The sequence below is a fragment of the Coregonus lavaretus genome, assembly GCF_964263955.1.
Source record: "Coregonus lavaretus genome assembly, chromosome: 1".
Taxonomy (NCBI): domain Eukaryota; kingdom Metazoa; phylum Chordata; class Actinopteri; order Salmoniformes; family Salmonidae; genus Coregonus; species Coregonus lavaretus.
The window spans coordinates 48,076,106-48,090,738 of NC_139988.1; the positions used below are offsets into that span (position 1 = coordinate 48,076,106).

Consider the following 14,633-nt stretch of genomic DNA (forward strand, 5'->3'; position numbering starts at 1 on the left):
GAGGTCGAATTGAAAGCTCCAGATGTTGACATTGACGCTCCCTCTGGAAAACTGCCTTATTTTAAGATGCCAAAGTTTGGTCTCTCAGGACCTAGAATAAAGGTACCAGAACTTGATGCCTATGCAGATGTGAATACGCCTGATGTGGAAGTTTCTGTCCCCAAAGTTGAGGGAGAGAATAGTACACCTGAACTGAGTCTCTCTGCTCCTGACGTTAAGGCCAATGTTGACATGCCAGATTTAGACGTCAATTTACCTGACGCTGACATCAAAGTAGATGACACTCACAAAAGTAAGTTAAAATGGCCATTAAAGTGGCCAAGCTTTGATTATTCTGGCTCAAAAGGTAAGGATTCTGACGTGGACAATGAGGAAGAGCAGAGTGGGGATAAAACAGAGAGTGGTCAGGTAGAGGTACCAATGTTTACCTTTCACAGACTTCCACAGAACAACAAGATTGAGAGTGCGCTCAAAGATGCTGCTGAGGCCCTTTTTGAGGCCATTGACACACCAAAGCTTGAAGGAGGCCTTGATACAGCTAGTACAGAGGTCAGTTTGTCTAAAGTGAATGTATCTTTGAATGAAGGAGGGAAAGAGACATCACCTTCAGGACCTATTAACATCATGGAGCGGTTGAAGGTGTTCAAAGCAAAAATCAACTCAGATGCACTGGACTCATCGGATGGAAACAATAGCATATCAATAAGCCTCTCCAATATGCTTGGTCTGAATATCACAGATCCCGATGCAGATTATTCCTAGTTTCCAGCCATGTGAACCTTACATTTGGGATAAACCAACATGAATGCAACTATTTTGTAAATAAGCACCATTCCATTTGTGCATGAGTTGACTCCATGTTGAGGATGTGGTTTCTTTCTATGTAGAAAACAAAACAGAAACATGTAATAATTTTTTATGTAGTTTTGTCTCAGATATCTGTTTGTATTAATCCATATGCTACATCTATATTTCAACAGTTGACATCAAAATGAAGGAAAATGTGCTCATTAGCTCTATGTGTACTCAAACTTTTTCAAATTATGGTACTATTTCCCAAATTCTGTTCACTTGGAAGTATACTCATTTTTACAAATGCCTCAGTATTGTATCTTTCACAATTCAGACGTGTTTCACCCACAAAGGGGACACAATCTGTATGGAAGATGTCATCTTTACATTTTAACATTTTAAGCAAAAACAATAGTTGAACAGTGAAATGTAATTAAACTATGCATGAGATTTTTTTCCAATAAACTATTATATTAATACGTCCATTATGTTTCTTTATCATTTATTGATGATAGACTATTAATTGATAATTGACTACAACCATATGATACTGTATAATTACATGACAGGCTTGAATTCCTCTGATTGGATATTCATCACTGAAATCTAGATAAACATCTACCAAGTTATATAATCATACAAACAGAAAGCTCAAACTCTCATGGGTAACTTCCAACAGAAAACCTTTTTTTCAGCACTGTATTTTCAATGATGAAGAAAAGTTCATAAGATTAGAAAGAAGATGGAAAACATCTAGCTTTTATTTGCTTCAAGTGTGGGTGGAGGGGAGAGGAATTGTAACCACAAAAAGGATAAAACTTAAGGGAAAATTGCTAATTATGATTCAGACCGTAGTGAGATATCTCATTTGACAACATGACCTCAGCTTCATCAAACTATCCCAAAATAATCAAGACTCATTAACTATGAATACAAACAATACAATATTTGGAGATGATTCATGTTTTTATGAGACTATAAAGACCAAAACTCAACGCTGTCTCCTTTGCCATATTATATATACTACATTGATCGTTATTGATCGTTATATATATACATTGACTGTTCTAATAAGCAAATAATTATTAACAGTTCACCCTTTTAATCTCCTTCTCTCTTTCCCACTTTACCTTCTTGATGTGCCATGTTGGTTTACACAGTTCCACTTACTATGTTCTAGCCCATTGGTCATTTTTTTGGGAATACCAACACTTGGACACTAGTGATGGGCATTCCGAGTCTTTTCGGTGAGCCAGCTCATTTGGCTCCATTCACTTAAAAGAGCCGGCTTATTTGGCTCCCAAACAGCTCTTCATTCAAAATGCTTAAAAATCGACCTAGAACCATGATTTCCAATCTCCAATGTAAAGCCCAAAAAGTTGGCTACCATTATGTCAGATTGTGAAATGCGCGTTCAAATAAAGGTTTACATGGCCGAATTATTAGATCATCGACAATTTTTGTTTTTATTTATTTTTAACGCAATGCAAAGATGAGTGTGGACCAGAACGTACACGTAGTATTTGCATAGTAGCAGTATGCAAATCAGGGAGCCAAATGAATAGCTCTTTCAACGATGCGATTCGTTTCCTGACGTTCACCAAAAATATCTGTTCAAAAAGAGCCATTAGTTCGCGAACAACCCATCACTATTGGACCCACAGCAATTCTGAGGTTGCTGGACCTTTGAAAAAGAAAATAATGTGCTAGTTGAGATGCTCAGAACTACAGTATTGGTAAAGAGTACACAACAGAAATCAGTCCTATTCAGTCCTCAACTCCACAGGAGTTATAAAATGTGAGCCACTGGTCTTTGGCACACCAACTCAACCAAAATCCGGGACCACTGGTTGTTAAATAAATGGGCTTCTGATAACAAATGGTCCAAGTCCCTGTTGTGATTGCTAATTCAATAAAGTGTAGAGCAAAATGTAAAACGTTATATGCAGATTTTCAGAGGTGGGGATAGGGCAAGTGGTTAATGAGCATTTTGCCAGCGTGAGGGCCAGTCGTTCTCCATCCAGCGTTGCAGAAGCCGCAGCACATCAATGCGCTGGTAAACCCGGCAAAGTTCGGTGAGCTCAGTGACAGTCTTGTGGTTGTTGCGCTGCAGGAACTCTTGTGTGGGGCTGTGGCACATTGAGCCCTGGGTCCGGTGCTCCAGCAGAGTCAGCTCATCATAGCTCATACCCCAACGGCTCGCAAAGTTCTTCCAGTTCTTAACAGTGCAATGATTTGGGTCCAGTTTAAGACGCAGTAAGTCCAGCAAGTCCTTGTCATCCATCAGGTCACTGATCTTTGGAGGTGGAGCTGAGCAACAGCACTTCTCACAGGGGTTGTTCAAGAACTGCAGCTCCTTGGGGAAGTCTATGGGTAGGAATTGGGGCAAGGGAGAATGGAATTACCAACAGCCTAGAAAATATATACAGTGTACATGGAAATGATTAACCTACCATTTTATGTACACGTATGTAAGTGTAATGCATCTGTGTAGAAATATGTACAACATGTGCTTGGAAATGTTGTTCAGAGATACAGTATATAGTGCCTTGCAAAAGTATTCATCCCCCTTGGCGTTTTTCCTATTTTGTTGCATTACAACCTGTAATTTAAATGGATTTTTATTTGAATTTCATGTAATGGACATACACAAAATAGTCCAAATTGGTGAAGTGAAATGAAACAAATAACTTGTTTCAAAAAATTCAATAAAATTAATAATGGAAAAGTGGTGCGTGCATATGTATTCACCCCCTTTTCTATGAAGCCCCTAAATAAGATCTGGTGCAACCAATTACCTTCAGAAGTCACATAATTAGTTAAATAAAGTCCACCTATGTGCAATCTAAGTGTCACATGATTTCAGTACAGTGAGGGAAAAAAGTATTTGATCCCCTGCTGATTTTGTACGTTTGCCCACTGACAAAGACATGATCAGTCTATAATTTTAATGGTAGGTTTATTTGAACAGTGAGAGACAGAATAACAACAACAAAATCCAGAAAAACGCATGTCAAAAATGTTATAAATTGATTTGCATTTTAATGAGGGAAATAAGTATTTGACCCCTCTGCAAAACATTACTTAGTACTTTGTGGCAAAACCCTTGTTGGCAATCACAGAGGTCAGACGTTTCTTGTAGTTGGCCACCAGGTTTGCACACATCTCAGGAGGGATTTTGTCCCACTCCTCTTTGCAGATCTTCTCCAAGTCATTAAGGTTTCGAGCTTGACGTTTGGCAACTCGAACCTTCAGCTCCCTCCACAGATTTTCTATGGGATTAAGGTCTGGAGACTGGCTAGGCCACTCCAGGACCTTAATGTGCTTCTTCTTGAGCCACTCCTTTGTTGCCTTGGCCGTGTGTTTTGGGTCATTGTCATGCTGGAATACCCATCCACGACCCATTTTCAATACCCTGGCTGAGGGAAGGAGGTTCTCACCCAAGATTTGACGGTACATGGCCCCGTCCATCGTCTCTTTGATGCGGTGAAGTTGTCCTGTCCCCTTAGCAGAAAAACACCCCCAAAGCATAATGTTTCCACCTCCCATGTTTGACGGTGGGGATGGTGTTCTTGGGGTCATAGGCAGCATTCCTCCTCCTCCAAACACGGCGAGTTGAGTTGATGCCAAAGAGCTCGATTTTGGTCTCATCTGACCACAACACTTTCACCCAGTTCTCCTCTGAATCATTCAGATGTTCATTGCAAACTTCAGACTGGCCTGTATATGTGCTTTCTTGAGCAGGGGGACCTTGCGGGCGTTGCAGGATTTTAGTCCTTCACGGCGTAGTGTGTTACCAATTGTTTCCTTGGTGACTATTGTCCCAGCTGCCTTGAGATCATTGACAAGATCCTCCCGTGTAGTTCTGGGCTGATTCCTCACCGTTCTCATGATCATTGCAACTCCACGAGGTGAGATCTTGCATGGAGCCCCAGACTGAGGGACATTGACAGTTATTTTGTGTTTCTTCCATTTGCGAATAATCGCACCAACTGTTGTCACCTTCTCACCAAGCTGCTTGGCGATGGTCTTGTAGTCCATTCCAGCCTTGTGTAGGTCTACAATCTTGTCCCTGACATCCTTGGAGAGCTCTTTGGTCTTGGCCATGGTGGAGAGTTTGGAATCTGATTGATTGATTGCTTCTGTGGACAGGTGTCTTTTATACAGGTAACAAGCTGAGATTAGGAGCACTCCCTTTAAGAGTGTGCTCCTAATCTCAGCTCGTTACCTGTATAAAAGACACCTGAGAGCCAGAAATCTTTGTGATTGAGAGGGGGTGAAATACTTATTTCTCTCATTAAAATACAAATCAATTTATAACATTTTTGACATAAGTTTTTCTGGATTTTTTTTGTTGTTATTCTGTCTTTCACTGTTCAAATAAACCTACCATTAAAATTATAGACTGATCATGTCTTTATCAGTGGGCAAACGTACAAAATCAGCAGGGGATCAAATACTTTTTTCCCTCACTGTATATATAAACCTATTCTGAAAGGCCCCAGAGTCTGTAACACCACTAAGCAAGGGGCACCATGAAGACCAAGGAACACTCCAAACAGGTCAGGGACAGAGTTGTGGAGAAGTATTGATCAGGGTTGGGTTATAAAAAAATATCCTAAACTTTGAACATCCCACGGAGCACCATTAAATCCATTATTAAAAAATGGAAAGAATATGGCACCACAACAAACCTGCCAAGAGAGCGCCGCCCACCAAAACTCACGGACCAGGCAAGGAGGGCATTAATCAGAGAGGCAACAATGAGACCAAAGATAACCCTGAAGGAGCTGGAAAGGACCACTTTAAGCCGTACACTCCACAGAGCTGGGTTTTATGGACGAGTGGCCAGAAAAAAGCCATTGCTTAAAGAAAAAAATAAGCAAACACGTTTGGTGTGACAAACACGTTTGGTGAGTCCCCAAACATATGGAAGAAGGTACTATGGTCAGATGAGACTAAAATTGAGCTTTTTGGCCATCAAGGAAAACGCTATGTCTGGCGCAAACCCAACACCTCTCATCACCCCGAGAACACCATCCCCACAGTGAAGCATGGTGGTGGCAGCACCATGCTGTGGGGATGTTTTTCATCGGCAGGGACTGGGTAACTGGTCACAATTGAAGGAATGATGGATGGTGCCAAATACAGGGAAATTCTTGAGGGAAACCCGTTTCAGTGTTCCAGAGATTTGAGACTGGGACGGAGGTTCACCTTCCAGCAGGACAATGACCCTAAGCATACTGCGAAAGCAACACTCGAGTGGTTTAAGGGGAAACATTTAAATGTCTTGGAATGGCCTAGTCAAAGCCCAGGCCTCAATCCAATTGAGAATCTGTGGTATGACTTAAAGATTGCTGTACACCAGCGGAACCCATCCAACTTGAAGGAGCTGGAGCAGTTTTGCCTTGTGGCTAGATGTGCCAAGCTTATAGAGACATACCCCAAGAGACTTGCAGCTGTAATTGCTGCAAAAGGTGGCTCTACAAAGTATTGACTTTGGAGGGGTGAATAGTTATGCACGCTCAAGTTTTCTGTTTCTTTGTCTTATTTCTTGATTGTTTCACAATAAAAAGTATTTTGCATCTTCAAAGTGGTAGGCATGTTGTGTAAATCAAATGATACAAACCCCCCAAAAATCAATTTTAATTCCAGGTTGTAAGGCAACAAAATAGGAAAAATGCCAAGGGGGGTGAATACTTTCGCAAGCCACTGTATATCATGATAAAATGATAATTTAATTTACCTTGTAAGATGGAGCCTGTGCAGATGCACTCTACACCATCTTCTACTGGCTGTATGAAGTTGGGTAAAACAAAACATTACATTACATTCAGTTGTTCTAATTAAAGAGAGGAATTAACTACAGATATGATTCAGAATACCTCACGATATTCTAATTGATTCCATTAAAATAACATAACCTTTTTAAACCAACTCAACACTTTTCCTATGGAAAAAATGTATCACTCTCCCCCATCAAAATGGTCTTGTGGTTTTGACACCAAAAACTAGTTTCCGTTACAAAGGCTCAAACATTACAGATAGCCAGTGTATGACATTTCAGATGCTGGGTTAGAGGTTTGGAGTTATCTTTAATAAGCTACAGTGTACAGGAGCATCCTGTCAAGACTCAATGTAAGTGACCCCATTACCCACCTGTCTTATTCTGCCTGATGGAGGTGTGAGGTAGCCAGGTGGCATGGACCTCAGCTGCAGTGTCACTGTATCTGGAAAGGACAGATTGACGGTGTAAGTAAATGTTGTACTTTCTCATCAGAGTGCACAGAAAGGCAAATCAGTTGTGTGAACAGATGTACTGAACTTAGAGCACCTACCTTGAGGTTCTGTGACTTGGACTGGATAGTTGGACTTCAAGGACCAAGAGACACAAACACACATGTTCAGCTTTGCTAGGAAGTGGCACACTGATGGATTGTGATCTTAATACTATATATCAGTGCTGATGTAAATATTTTAAGACAGAGGGATAGCAATGAAAATGTCTGTAAATTGTGGAGGAAAATTATACTCTGTGTTGGATAGCGAAAAGTGGCTTGTTGCAACTTTCTTCTATATCAGTCCCTGGGCGTAAGAAATTCCAGCATAATGTACGCAACTACGCTTCAATGACTTTACATGGATATTTTCTTCTCAATCTAAACAGGCCGAAGAGTTAACAATCATTTTGTTGTATTCTTTTGAGATAACAAAAACAATGCATCTATTCAATTAAAGGGATAATCCACCCCAAACCACTAATTCATATTATTAAACAGTGTTAAACACTGTTAAATAACACTAATACATGAAAACAATATTTTTTGAGAACAAATGTTTCATTTTGTCGTTATAACAAGGTTGGTAGCAACGTGAAAATCATTGTGGAAATCTGTTGCAGTTCAAATCGACTACAAAACCAACCATGCAATGCTCTCTCGGGCTGGCTGACTTGTTAGCTAGGAGCTAGCGAGCTAGCAAACATAGCTACACACAATAATACCAAAGTCAATATCAGCATGTGAAGTAGCTAGCTAGCTGTAAAATCGCCTAAACAAACTGCACTATCAATTTAGGAGTCTATCTCAGCGAGTTCAACTTGCAGTTCGTCACTACCCAGAGCGAGTGCAGAGTGCATTGCTATGGCAACAACGGCCATTTCCCACACTTCTCACAGACACACAGGGCACATTGCGAGATGGTACTTAAAGGACAAACTGAGTTGAATGATTTGGTACACTGTTTAGATTGAGCACATCTAAGCGAAATCTATACTTTGTCATGATGATATAAACGGATGGATATGTTCTAGACAAGTATGCCCATACCATCTATTGGCTGATTTGGCGATCTGGGTGCAGGTAATTGTTTTAAAAGTGTTATGAAATGTGAGAGTGTCTTATCCCCTATCTCCAGTGATGAGAAACAGGTAGCTATGACGCGTTTCTACACGATTTCCTGATTTCACAGACGGACCACATAGAAGTTAAATCATTGGGTAAATTGTTATTTTAACCATTGATAGAACATAGGCTTTCACCAAATTGACAGGAGTTTCATGATTTTTATTTCTGGGGGTGGATTATCCCGTTAAATTCAGATAGCATATTTGTTTACGCTGGTTTGTTTCTGATGATATTAGAGGATCGTACCATTTCTGCCATGAAGCTACTAGTATCTGTGTCCTCCACTGGTTCAGAGATGATTCTATCTGTCGAGACAAGACAGGTGTAACAGGGAGATTACATGAAGAGAACAATGCACAAAGGACGATATTGCAGATCTTATAGAAAATTATGGCTGATGGAAATGATGGAATGCAGTTTTTCAACCAAGCAAATATCAGCATGAAGAGCATACATTAAATCTGAACCTATTGAGTGTCCTGGGTCTTGATAGTTGCAGATGTACAAAGCCCTCTTTTCAGGTCTAAAACATACCTCTACAAGGCTATGCAGGCCTCTATCAGTCTGCGTCACTGTGAGGCTATTGTATGAGACCTCAGAGCTCCAAATAAAGAGCTGCTCTGACCTTTCTTAGGTTACACTCCATGAAGTTGACACTCACTTCAGCTTAGATGGGAACCTTGGGTTAGTAAACACATTCAAGTGAACCAAATACCATTTCACATAGGTTATATTAATTATTGACACAGTTGAAACTACAGTGTAAGTTGGACAGAGATCTCAAACGACAATACGTGGGTGGGCTCACTTCCTCAAACAAGAGACAAAACTAGCAGGGTTTTCTCACATTGGTGACATGAGTGAACACACACACGCACACATTTTACTATAATGGAGTTGTAAGGTGTCTCACACCAGGGACCTGTGTCATTGATTGAACATATCACCAACAAGAAGGGAAATATTGTCAAGACGTCACTTTTTTTGTGGGGAGGCAAACTGTGTCAGAGTTTTACATTGCAGTCATACCAGACTAAAATAAATACTAAAACACCCTAACCAGCTTTGATTGAACAATATTATTTTAAACATATGCGAGTCATAAATCACAGTCTAGAAACTGTGATAATTTCTGTGGAGGGTACAAACAAAATCCAACATATTGACATATTGCAGTATTTTCTCAATTGTTTATGTTGTTACCTACATGATGACAGTGAGACAAGAGAGGACATGCCAGTTACCTCCCCATATGCCAAGCTCTCAGTAAGATCAATAACAGCAGAGCAGTGATGTTCACTGTAATAACCATGTAATTGCTGATGGACACATAGAAATCGAATCTCATTCTAGGTCTGTGGTTGCACAGATTTGTGTACAGATCCTTTGGTAATGCATACTCAATCTCATTCTACCTTGCTCCTTATTAGTGCAATGCTGAGACGCATCAGCCCCACGTCCCCTTCTCATCAACTGTAAGCAGAAACCCAGCTCAGCTCAGCATTGTTTCTGCTCCACAGGGAATGCAGAGACATGTACCTACTCGCTCTGGAAGAAGTTCAAGAGATGAAATACAAACCACATCATAATAGATCCCTCCAGGCCATGATTCCACAGAGATTAACCTAGATTTTCTCCTTTTTGACCACCCATGCCTTTGCTGCTAAGATAAGTCGAGTTTCTAAAAGTTTAATCAGACCGTGCAATGGTGCATTTGCTCTGCAGCGACCAAGGCATGCTTTTTTTCCACACATGGCTTGAGATGAATGGCGTGCTAATACCTAACTCAATCCATGCAGTTTCTATACCTAAAGCAAAGATGGACAAATGCTTTGAAAGTTGCCTTGTCTATGCACAGTGAATGATTGAGGGTTGTGTGTGTTGTAAAACTCAAGTTCCAGCAGGACAAATAAGTTCTGTGATTTTGTTGTGTGAGAGGAGGCTTACTTTGCTGGCCTAAAGCCCTCAGCTGCTGCAAAGGCCTTGGCTGCTATATGAAGATTGACAATGCAATAGTAATAAAGAATAAAGAGCTTGTTCTTCAAGGCATGCTGATGAGGACAATGTTTCAGCATTAAAAAAGCACAGACATTTTTATGAAAGAATCAGAGCATTGTGCAACAGTGGGGTATTATTGTTCTGCTCATTCAAGTGAAAAGGCATCCTCAAGACCCAACAGGTATCTGTCCAAACAGATGACTGAGTAAATGTAATTCATATGCATGAGCTCAAGGGGACAGCTCACATTTTCATACACACCCCCACAGCCGCGGGAAGTAGGGGTGCTGAGCGTGCTGCAGCACCTCCTGAAAAATCAGAATAAAAAAAGTATATATACACTACCGGTCAAAAGTTTTAGAACACCTACTCATTCAAGGGTTTTCCTTTATTTTTTAAAACTATTTTCTACATTGTAGAATAATAGTGAAGACATCAAAACTATGACATATTTAATATTTGAGATTCTTCAAATAGCCACCCTTTGCCTTGATGACAGCTTTGCACACTATTGGCATTCTCTCAACCAGCTTCATGAGGTAGTTGCCTGGAATGCATTTAAATTAACAGGTGTGCCTGTTAATTTGTGGAATTTCTTTCCTTCTTAATGCATTTGAGCCAATCAGTTGTGTTGTGACAAGGTAGGGTTGGTATACAGAAGATAGCCCTATTTGGTAAAAGACCAAGTCCATATTATGGCAAGAACAGCTCATTACTTTAAGACATGAAGGTCAGTCAATACAGAACATTTGAAGAGCTTTGAAAGTTTCTTCAAGTGCAGTCGCAAAAACCATCAAGCGCTATGATGAAACGGGCTCTCATGAGGACCGCCACAGGAATGGAAGACCCAGAGTTACCTCTGCTGCAGAGGATAAGTTCATTAGAGTTACCAGCCTCAGAAATTGCAGCCCAAATAAATGCTTCACAGAGTTCAAGTCACAGACACATCTCAACATCAACTGTTCAGAGGAGACTGTGTGAATCAGGCCTTCATGGTCGAATTTCTGCAAAGAAACCACTACTAAAGGATACCAATAATAAGAAGAGACTTGCTTGGGCCAAGAAACATGAGCAATGGACATTAGACCGGTGGAAATGTGTTCTTTGGTCTAGAGTCCAAATTTGAGATTTTTGGTTCCAACTGCCATGTCCTTGTGAGACGCGGTGTGGATGAACGGATGATCTCTGCATGTGTATTTCCCACCGTAAAGCATGGAGGAGGAGGTGTGATGGTGTGGGGGTGCTTTGCTGGTGACACTGTCTGTGATTTATTTAGAATTCAAGGCACACTTAACCAGCATGGCTACCACAGCATTCTGCAGCGAAACGCCATCCCATCTGGTTTGGGCTTAGTGGGACTATCATTTTGTTTTTCAACAGGACAATGACCAAACACACCTCCAGGCTGTGTGAGGGCTATTTTACCAAGAAGGAGAGTGATAGAGTGCTGCATCAGATGACCTGGCCTCCACAATCCCCCGACCTCAACCAAATTGAGATGGTTTGGGATGAGTCGGACAGCAGAGTGAAGGAAAAGAGCCAACAAGTGCTCAGCATATGTGGGAACTCCTTCAAGACTGTTGGAAAAGCATTCCAGGTGAAGCTGGTTGAGAGAATGCCAAGAGTGTGCAAAGCTGTCATCAAGGCAATGGGTGTCTATTTGAAGAATCTCAAATATAAAATATATTTGGATTTGTTTAACACCTTTTTGGTTACTACATGATTCCAAATGTGTTATTTCATAGTTTTGATGTCTTCACTATTATTCTACAACGTAGAAAATAGTAAAAATAAAGAAAAACCCTTGAATGAGTAGGTGTTACCTCCCGAGTGGTGCAGTGGTCTAAGGCACTGCATCGCAGTACTAGCTGTGCCACTAGAGACCCTGGTTCGAATCCAGGCTCTGTCGTAGCCGGCTGCGACCGGGAGACCCATGGGGCAGCGCACAATTGGCCCAGCGTCGTCCAGGGTAGGGGAGGGAATGGCCGGCAGGGATGTAGCTCAGTTGGTAGAGCATGGCGTTTGCAACGCCAGGGTTGTGAGTTTGATTCCCACGGGGGGCCAGTATGATTTTAAAAATATATATAATGTATGCACTCACTAACTGTAAGTCGCTCTGGATAAGAGCGTCTGCTAAATGACTAAAATGTAAAAATGTGTTCTAAAACTTTTGACCGGTAGGTTATTTATATATATATATATTTATTTTTTTATATGTTTTTTCACAAAAGTAGTGCACTGAGCCTTTACTAGTATAAACAGACCGATATAGACCTCTTTAGGGCGGTCAAAAATTAAATAGTTGGAATTGTAAGAGTTGTTGTCCTGTCCCATTCTCTGCGATTGTCATTCTAATGGAATCCAGAAAGAACAAAACCCTGTCCTCAAACATTTACATCAAAAGGTGCAAAGTTATGGGGAAAGACATAAAACATCCACATCAGAGTAAATATTTTTCTTGATCATATAACATGGAAAACAACCACTTTTGTTCAGTATTAATTTACAATCCTTACAAACCACTTAATGTAAATGTACATTAGCCTACTGTATTGTACATAGGCTGGTCATCTAGGTTTGTACCTGTAGACTTTCCATCACCATGAAGAAAAACAATGCACAATAAAATAATTGAGGCATTGAAACATCAAATGGTTTGGTATGACGTGATGTGATGATTTGACTCAGTTGGTCGAGCATGGCGCTTGCAATGCTAGGGTTGTGGGTTCAATTCCCATGGGGAACCAGTATGAAAATGTATGCACTCTCTACTGTAGGTTGCTCTGGATAAGAGTGTCTACTAAAATATAAAAGGAATGTATAGACCATTTCTGTTTTCACATAAAAATAAGTTGCATTTGCAAATTATTTCAAGAAACTGGAAAACATATATCAAGCAAGTATTTTTATATTCCACAAGTATTATCTGATTATATGTTTTGTACAGATAATTATCAGACTTAAGTTAGAAATGCTGGTAAACACTTAAATACATTGTTTAAATTTTTTCACAAAAGTAGTGCACTGGGCCTTTACTAGTACTGTATTAGGGGACCCTGTCAGCCCAAAAAAATCGCAGCACCCCCACCCCCAAACGACTTCCTGCGGTTATGCCCAACCCACACTAAAAGCCTTATAGATTCACAGTGAAAACCAACCATATGAAATGTGGGGTTATATTCTTTACAACATTGACAAACACAGTAGCCTAGCTTGCCATTGAGTTTGATTCCTCAGGGTGTCCAGTGTTCCAATGGCTCAAATTGGAGATAGCAAAAAACTGTTATGTCTAAGTCAGCACTTACATTGGACAGGTTGGCATAGCCTAGGCCTAGCCTACTCACTTTTGTCACTGAAAAAATTCAATATTTTCCTGCTCCCACACATCTCATACATACACTGAGAGTAAAGTGCAAGTCCCTTATTGTCATTGACACAGAGAGGGGATTTTTATGTTTGGAGAAATGCCACTTGTGAGTAGAGCACATTGAAATTGAATCAATGAAATGCAAGTTCTCTTATGTAAATAATGTCAATGTGATATTAATTATATTCTCTTTTTTTATGAATTATTTAAAAAGTTCAGATAGCCTACATTTAAAAAGCAAAAGGACATTTAAATTCCAATATTACAGTGGGCCTATCCATTTGTAAATTAGTAGGTTGTTCAAAAAGCACACAAGATGAAGATAGAAACATGCACTAAGGGGTGACCTTCATCCACAACCACTAGCCAAAGGTAGCGTCATAAACGACATTGGCTATCTATACGATTTAACGTTTGAAATAACAGTGCCGACTTACCGAATGGCTCCTTAAACGCCTTCAAGCTAGTCATCTTTACACAAATAGATGTGAACATAAGAGAAAAGTTCGATGCACATAAGAGTAAAATGACAACGGCTGTAACGAAATGTATGCGGAAAGTGCCGATACCACCTCTGCAACGGAGTTCCCGAAACTGAGCTGAGGGGGCGGGAGGTGTAGTTTGTACAATGACGCTCAATGGGATAAAAAAAAGTTCTGACCTATGCTATTGGTGCTTTCAAGACAACTGGGAACTCGGAACAAAACTACCTCCGACTAGGAAAATCGTTTTGAATGGTCATCCAACTCGGAATTCCAAATCGGAAACTCAGGCATCTTTCTAGAGCTCCGACTTTCCGACCTGAAGATCACGACGTCATAATTTGACCTCGGTTATTTCCCAGTCTTGAAAGCAACATAAGGCCTCTCCCCCGACCACAAGTGTCACGCAACTTCCCGTACACATAAATAAATGGTAGACATGGTCTGCAGATTTACCATTCACTTTCCGCCATGACTGATGACCCGACAATAGGAACTTATTTTCTTAGCCTATACGATGCTATCTTACCCTATATAGCACACGTGTCAAACTCATTCCACGGAGGGCCGAGTGTCTGCGGGTTTTCG

The 14,633-nt window shown here is 40.5% G+C and overlaps 1 protein-coding gene across 1 annotated transcript; it reads right to left on the reverse strand.

Annotated features, from left to right (window-relative positions):
* Window positions 1-905: 905 nt before the first annotated feature.
* Window positions 906-14,158, reverse strand: LOC311128837 (ectodysplasin-A receptor-associated adapter protein-like). Its single transcript, XM_084161061.1, has 6 exons — window positions 14,001-14,158; window positions 8,445-8,503; window positions 7,131-7,164; window positions 6,952-7,022; window positions 6,539-6,587; window positions 906-3,159 (listed from the first exon to the last, which is right to left on the reverse strand). The coding sequence occupies exons 1-6, from the start codon at window positions 14,056-14,058 to the stop codon at window positions 2,771-2,773; spliced, it is 660 nt and encodes a 219-aa protein (XP_084017187.1). The 5' UTR covers window positions 14,059-14,158; the 3' UTR covers window positions 906-2,770.
* Window positions 14,159-14,633: the final 475 nt, after the last annotated feature.

Coding starts and splice junctions, on each gene's coding strand:
- LOC311128837 (XM_084161061.1), bottom strand. CDS start 14,058: ATGTTCACATCTATTTGTGTAAAGATGACTAGCTTGAAGGCGTTTAAG. Junction 6,588..6,951: donor CATCAGGCAGAATAAGACAG/GTGGGTAATGGG, acceptor AACTTCATACAG/CCAGTAGAAGATGGTGTAGA. Junction 3,160..6,538: donor CACAGGCTCCATCTTACAAG/GTAAATTAAATT, acceptor TCCTACCCATAG/ACTTCCCCAAGGAGCTGCAG.